The sequence below is a fragment of the Petaurus breviceps genome, unplaced genomic scaffold (assembly GCF_028583685.1).
Source record: "Petaurus breviceps papuanus isolate PSGF00001 unplaced genomic scaffold, PetGlider_PUasm1.0 111, whole genome shotgun sequence".
Lineage (NCBI taxonomy): Eukaryota > Metazoa > Chordata > Mammalia > Diprotodontia > Petauridae > Petaurus > Petaurus breviceps.
In genome coordinates, this window is record NW_027185600.1 from 481410 (window position 1) to 487946 (window position 6537).

The 6537-nt window shown below is 37.2% G+C and overlaps 1 protein-coding gene across 4 annotated transcripts in view; it reads right to left on the minus strand.

Moving 5' to 3' along the window:
* Window positions 1-6537, minus strand: part of LOC138156969 (thiamine pyrophosphokinase 1-like) — a 481181-nt gene that overhangs the window by 109285 nt on the left and 365359 nt on the right. The window contains exon 10 of one of the 4 annotated variants that reach the window (XM_069082423.1): window positions 2767-2811. The exons of the other annotated variants lie outside the window; for them this stretch is intronic. Within the exon in view, the coding sequence (XP_068938524.1) occupies window positions 2807-2811 (5 nt within the window). The 3' untranslated portion in view covers window positions 2767-2806. The remainder of the gene's footprint in view (window positions 1-2766; window positions 2812-6537) is intronic. 4 annotated transcript variants of the gene reach the window in all.

The following is a 6537-nucleotide window of genomic DNA, read 5'->3' on the forward strand; positions in this document are numbered from 1 at the left end:
GCTTTTCTTTTTCTCCTTCATGTTCTTCTTTATCTTCATTTTTTTAAGGAAACTATAAGCTCTTCCTAAAGAACTATGTGTAATTCTGTTTCTAATTTCTCTAAAGGCAAGGGGGAAGGGCAGTTTTGCAGAATGGGATATCATGTACTGCGGATACAGCCAAGCAAGTCATGGTCATGAAGAAGACAACATATGAGCAACTATATACAAACAAGAATAAACTGGAGATAATCCCAAAGGGATAAAATAGCATTAAGGGGGATAAGTAAAGTTTCCTTGTAAAAGGTGGGACATTAACTAAGAACTGAAGAAAGCTGGGGTATCCAGTAGACATGGGGAGATGAAGAAGGGTAGAATTCTAGAGATGGAGAGCAATCAGTGAAACTGCAGTCAGCAGAGAGAAAATCATATGCCAGGAACATCAAAGAGACCAGCGCAAATAAATCATGTTCATGGAAGGAAATAAGGTATAAGAATAATACAACAGAAGGTGTCCTTCCTCCACTTAGCCATCAAATTCATCTTCCTAATGTGCAGGTCTGATCATGTCATCTCTCAATTATCCCTAGTGGCTCATTATCACTTCCAGGATCAAATATAACCCACCCCCACCCCTTTTAAAACTCTTATATAAAAAGAAGATAAAAATGAACTAGAAGAAAAATAAAAAGGTGATGATGATGATGATGATGATGACTGGCAGTAAGGCAAGCTAGGAACCAGTTTACCCTTCTCTGGGTATGACACTGTTCTGAATCCAAAGAATTTGATTTTTATTCATTTATAAAGCCATTTTGGATTTCCAAAGCATCTTTCAAATCTCTCAAAGGACATGAGTGTCCCACATTGAATAATCAACTGGACATTAGTAGAAAGAGATTGAGAAACTGTACACAACACACGGGTTGTGAGTCTGAGCGACTGTGAGCATGGCGCTACACTTGACAGTAGTATGGAAGCAGAGAAAATTGTAGGGCTTGCAGGGAGTGGAAAAAGGCAATGAGCTCAGTTTTGAAAATGTTGCATTCAAGATGTCTAAGGTACATCTAGTTCAGAATGTCTAATAAACAGTTGGAAAAGTGAGAATGGAGGTCAAGAGAGAAATGAGGGCTGGATAAGTAGATATGAAAAGCCATTAGCATAGAGATGTTAATTGAATCCTTGGAAGCTGATGAAACCACAATTGAGCAAGTACTGTGCATTGCAGGGAGCTGGCTGGCAGTTTGCAGTTTTGGTGCTGGAGGTGATGGCATTCTCTTTCTCTCTAAGAACTGATGCCTTTGGTGATGGGTACAATGTTCTCTTCAATGCTTTTAATGAATAAAAATCCAACCATATTTCTATATACTTCCAGGTGAATCAGAGTGACCACATTAATTCACTAAGGAAACATAGCTGTATCCAGCTCACCCCTTTGCAACCACTGTTTACTTGTATTCACTCCTCACCTCTCTCCTATATTTCATGTAATCACCAAGGACTGCTGTTCTCTCATCAAAATATATTAACTGGATGGCTGAGTGCACAGAATTCACTTCTGAATCAGCACAAAAATGAAACGTCAGAGAGGGGAAATAGAAAAGGACTCTTTAGCTTACGCTGAAGTCATTCCCATCAGTCAACCTGCCCACATGAATACTAGGAAATCAAGTCATTCAGACAACTTAGGAGGCAAACCTGAAATATAATAGTGTTCTTGAACATAGGTCAGTAAAAGATTGGCCAAGATACAAAACCCCATTCATCATATTCCCTACAAATACACATTAATTGCTTTCCTATTTAAATGCCCAGAAACCACCATAACAAATATGGAGAAATATAAACAGGAGAGAGAGAGAGGAGAGAGGAGAGAGAAGAGAGGAGAGAGAGAGAGAGAGAGAGAGAGAGAGAGAGAGAGAGAGAGAGAGAGAGAGAGAGAGAGAGAGAGAGAAGAGAGAAGAGAGAAGAGAGAAGAGAGAAGAGAGGGAGAGAGAAGAGAGGGAGAGGGAGAGAGAGAGAGTTCTGAGTCATGTGGTGAATTATTGCTAGTTCTTGGTGCTCTCTGCAGAATCACAAGGGCAAGTACCAAAAAGAACAGAAATCAATCATGTCTGGTTCAAGTCCCCACAATTTATAAAATAAAATTTGGGCTGAGTTAATGAAATATATATTTAATACATTTTATCTGCCTGTTTGAAGTGGGCTATGTGCATTAGTCCTACATGAGGGAAAACAGAATCCTTACTTGAGAGTAGGAAGCACTAAACTGAAAGACAATAGTCCTTCAAGAAAATATGCTATAAAAATAATCTATTTGCTTTGCTTGGTGTCTTTTATACTGTGGATCAGGGTGGGACAAGCAGGGAACTGACTGCTGATCTCTTCCTTTTCTTTCTCCCCAGTTAAAATCCTTTCCAATATTTTAGGTTCAGATCACCTGTCACATTCTAAAGATAACCAAAAAATCTTAGTGAATAACAAAACTAACGTAGCTAAATTTAGAGGAAAAGCAGAAAACTGGAGGGGGGTGGGGGGTTTGCAGGAAGTTTCTCTGACATTTGTGAAATATTACAAGAATAAGAGTAATTCCACAACTGATAAAATAGTCAAGGGAAACAAACAGGCAGTTTTCAGAGAAAGAAATCAAAGCTATCAATAGCCATGTGAAAAAAAGATGCTCTAAATCACTAATAATTGGAGAAATTGCTCAGTTCTGTTTTCTATAGCAGTATTCTTCCAATATTTCATCCTACTCAAATCCAAATCACCTTTGTTTCATATTACCTTCTTGGGAAATGATAGTTCCAGAGAGTTTCTGTCTGGATTAACCTAAGAAGGAAAACATGACATCAATATGAAAGTAAAACTGGTGATGGGGCCATGCACCAACAAACCAGAGAATACCTTAAAAGAACCAAGTATCAAAATAAAATCACTTCCTTTCTGTTAACAATAAGTAAACCAAAAAAGTAGAAAGCACCATATAAGGTCATTTATAATCATGATATCAGGCAGTACTGTCTTTGGGAAAGGTACTTGGCTCGGTGGGCAGGATAGAATTTTTCTTGGGACACTTCTATTGTGTCAAAATCTATCACTAATATTTTAAGTTGATTTAGGAGTAGGAATCTCTTTAATATATTCCTTAGTAAAAACTAAAAGGAAAAAAAGAATTTGTTTAGCATAACTACAACCTTGCATTCAATCTTAAATGTTCCTTTTTCTCATACCCAAAGTCATTTTATTTACTTAAATATTTACTTTCAGAGAAAGAAATCAAAGCTATCAATAGCCATGTGAAAAAAGATGCTCTAAATCACTAATAATTGGAGAAATTGCTCAGTTCTGTTTTCTATAGCAGTATTCTGTAAATATATCTTTCCATCCATATAAAATTAAACAGGAAAAAATTTTGCTGTCTGTCACTTATGCTTTAGTAGGACAAACCACAACCCCACAAGTGGGTCAAGTGGGTTCCCTCTCCCAGGCTATTTGTATTTTAAGCCTTTTATTACTAATTATGGAATAAGATAATTCACCAATTAGAAAAGTGACAAAACAACCAGAGGTATTCCAGAAGTTAGTAAGTAGAGAAAGGTTTTTTTTTTTTTTAATAAAGGGCATTTTCTTGGACCCATACTGTATATAAGGCAAGTCATGAAGACAACCATACCTTAGTCATTATGAAATGGCTGTGGAAAAATGCAGTGTGTAGAAGAGTCTTGCTTTTATTTCTCTTCCCATGTTCCTTCAACCCATTACACCCCTGGCCAAATATATGCATCTGGAGAGGAGGATGAGGTGGGCTGAGCTTGCTGAGTTTGGCCAGTGAAAGTCTGGTTCTAGGTTTTGATGCATAGAAAATTCATAAATTCTTCAAAGTGTCTTAGGAATGCTACTTAATTGGTCATTGTTTTAGAATGGTGACAACTGTCTGGTAAGGTGAATGATTAACAAAGGTTGCTTTCTATTTGTTTTTCAAATAGAAACTCACATAGCAAAGCAGACTGTCCCGGACTCAGGCAGGAAAAATTGATCTAACAATTTAAAAGTATCACCTTCCAGTCTTTAAAGAAAGTGGTTTTTGCATGTGGGAATTGAATTTTTAAAAAGAAAAAAAAAGGAAAAAGTAGAGGTAACTCACGAGGTGTTTATAGCCCAAGTGGGTATTGCAGGTGTATTGAACTAAGACGGCTCACTAGAATGACTTTCAGAGTTGCAAAGATTAAGCCATGTAGAAAGAGGATCCAAGAGCAGCTTTCCCATAAAAGTCAACATTAGCAAGCACTGTGTTTTTATGGATGTTGGAATTGTCCCATTGTTAGCTTAACATTTAAATGCTCTTCCAGCTAGCTTGGATAGAAATCCTAAGCAGGTATTATGACAAAGTTTTAGAATGATAGTACATAAGGACAAAAACTGTTGTTAAACTCGATTTCCATGCTAATTTTAGTATTCAGTATTGCTCCACCTGCATTGAGGGCTTTAATTCACTTCTTGTCAATGTTAAGAAATAATTTCATGCTGTCAATTTCCCTTCTATTTTCCACCTCAGTTTCTTTGAAGTAACACAAAGGAAGGGACTATGAATGAGCACTTGGAATTCACTTGGAGTTGGCAGTGGTTTTAAATAAGAGGTCTGAGCATTCGACAACACTAGTTTTTTTTTTTTTAAAGGTTTATTTGGCAAAAATTATTGAAAAGTTTGAAGCTGTATACTTCAGAATTTGCATTTCTCTTGCTTCACTGCTCTCTATCATTAGGTCCTGCCAAAAATCTCTTCCATTTTTTTTTCCATTTTCTTTCTTAATTTTCTCCTGTCTTGCTAAGCCCACTTCCTTTTTGCCTCCCTCTTCTCCCACTCTCCTTCTTTTATTTCAGCTATTTTGTTTGGAATGTTTACTGACTGCTCATGCAAAATTAATATCCTTTAGTAATGACAGAGTTTTTCCAACTCCTACTTACTTGTTGATCCAAAAGATAGACAGATAGACAAAGATCCAAAATTTAAAGTACTGATCAAAAGCCCCAAAGGAACTTTAATGCTTTTTCTACAACTCTATAGTATGCTTTAATGTTTAATTGCTGACTGGTGTAGGAGACTTGTGTGTTAAATCATGTATTTAAGCCATGGCTAGATTTAATAGAACCTTTGGCTTTTTGTTGCTGCTGTTTGCCTATTTATTGCGCTGGAAAACCTGAGCCATAAGATCCCATATTGAAACTCTCAAAGACCTATAGCTGTATAGATGGTGCACAACTATTTTGGAAATATACAGATAAGAATATCTCCTTAAAGATAACAAGCACTCTAGCACACCCAGGATGTCCTGCTAGCACAGGTTCTTTGATCTCCTTTTCTAAAGGAAAGACAACTTTAAAGGGGTCAATAATCTTACTTTAATTACGGATAAGTACTGTCTAAACACAACAATGCAACCACCTACATACACCACCAGACCAGGAGAGCACAACATTTGAGTGGTTGAGTTGGCTCTTAACAAACAGGTACTGTCTTGTCCAGCAAATCAAAAGGTCATGAAAACATGAGCAAGCCCCCAAAGTAAAATACCAGCCGCCCAATATATATAGTTTTCAACTAATAGGTTCAGAGTCAGAAGGCACCACAACCCTTGTTACTCAGTGCCTAATTAATTTAGCACCAAAAGGTGTAAAGGCCTTCCTATAAGCAAGCCTCCCCTAAGACAGCTCACCCTTAGGCAAGTTCCTCCCCCAATGCGGTCTATATGAATCAGGATGTATCACAGCTGTGAAAGCAGCAAGACATCTGTGATTGGAATACCTGTGTACCTTTAGACCTGGGAACACGACTCCTGTTCCAAGGGGAAAGGGACACATGTGGTAACATAGGCCTATTAATGGAAGGGGAAGATCTTCATATTAACATTACAAGATCCAAATCCAAGGTCTTTAAGAACAAAGAATTAGAATAGTTAAAGTCCACACTCTAATCCTAGGCCTTACCTAGTATAGATTTTAAAAGAGTAAAAAATGTGTTAGGAATATCCAAGCAAAAGTAGAGAATTTTGATTTCATCCTGTATATAAAGGAATGTCAGTGGCTTCCATATTTGGACTATCATTTTCTTTGTAGATCTTCATTGGTAATCACACTGGTGGAATTGACAGCAGACCTAAAATCAAAGACACCATCTCCTTGCCCTCTCCTCAATAATGGAGGAATACTCTTTCAAATGGTAGTTCTTGGGAACTTCTTTGAACAACCATGTTAGTTTGCCAGAATATAAGAAACCAGCTGATTGCACCCAAGATTTCATGCCCACGAATTTTGTTTGAGATCTCTATGCTTTGTATATAACACTTTCCATTTTCCTTGTGTGGCTGCTTACTTGAAATCACCCACTTAAGAGGCTTTTGCTGAGTTTAGGCAGGGAAAGTGAACAAGAGGGTCTGAATATCTTATTTTGCCTCTAGTGATACTCCTAATATAACTTCTCATCTTTCTACATGGCTAATATTTTCTTTGCAGCCTTCTTGGAATAATGATAGTCCTGTCTATAGAGAAGGCTATTTC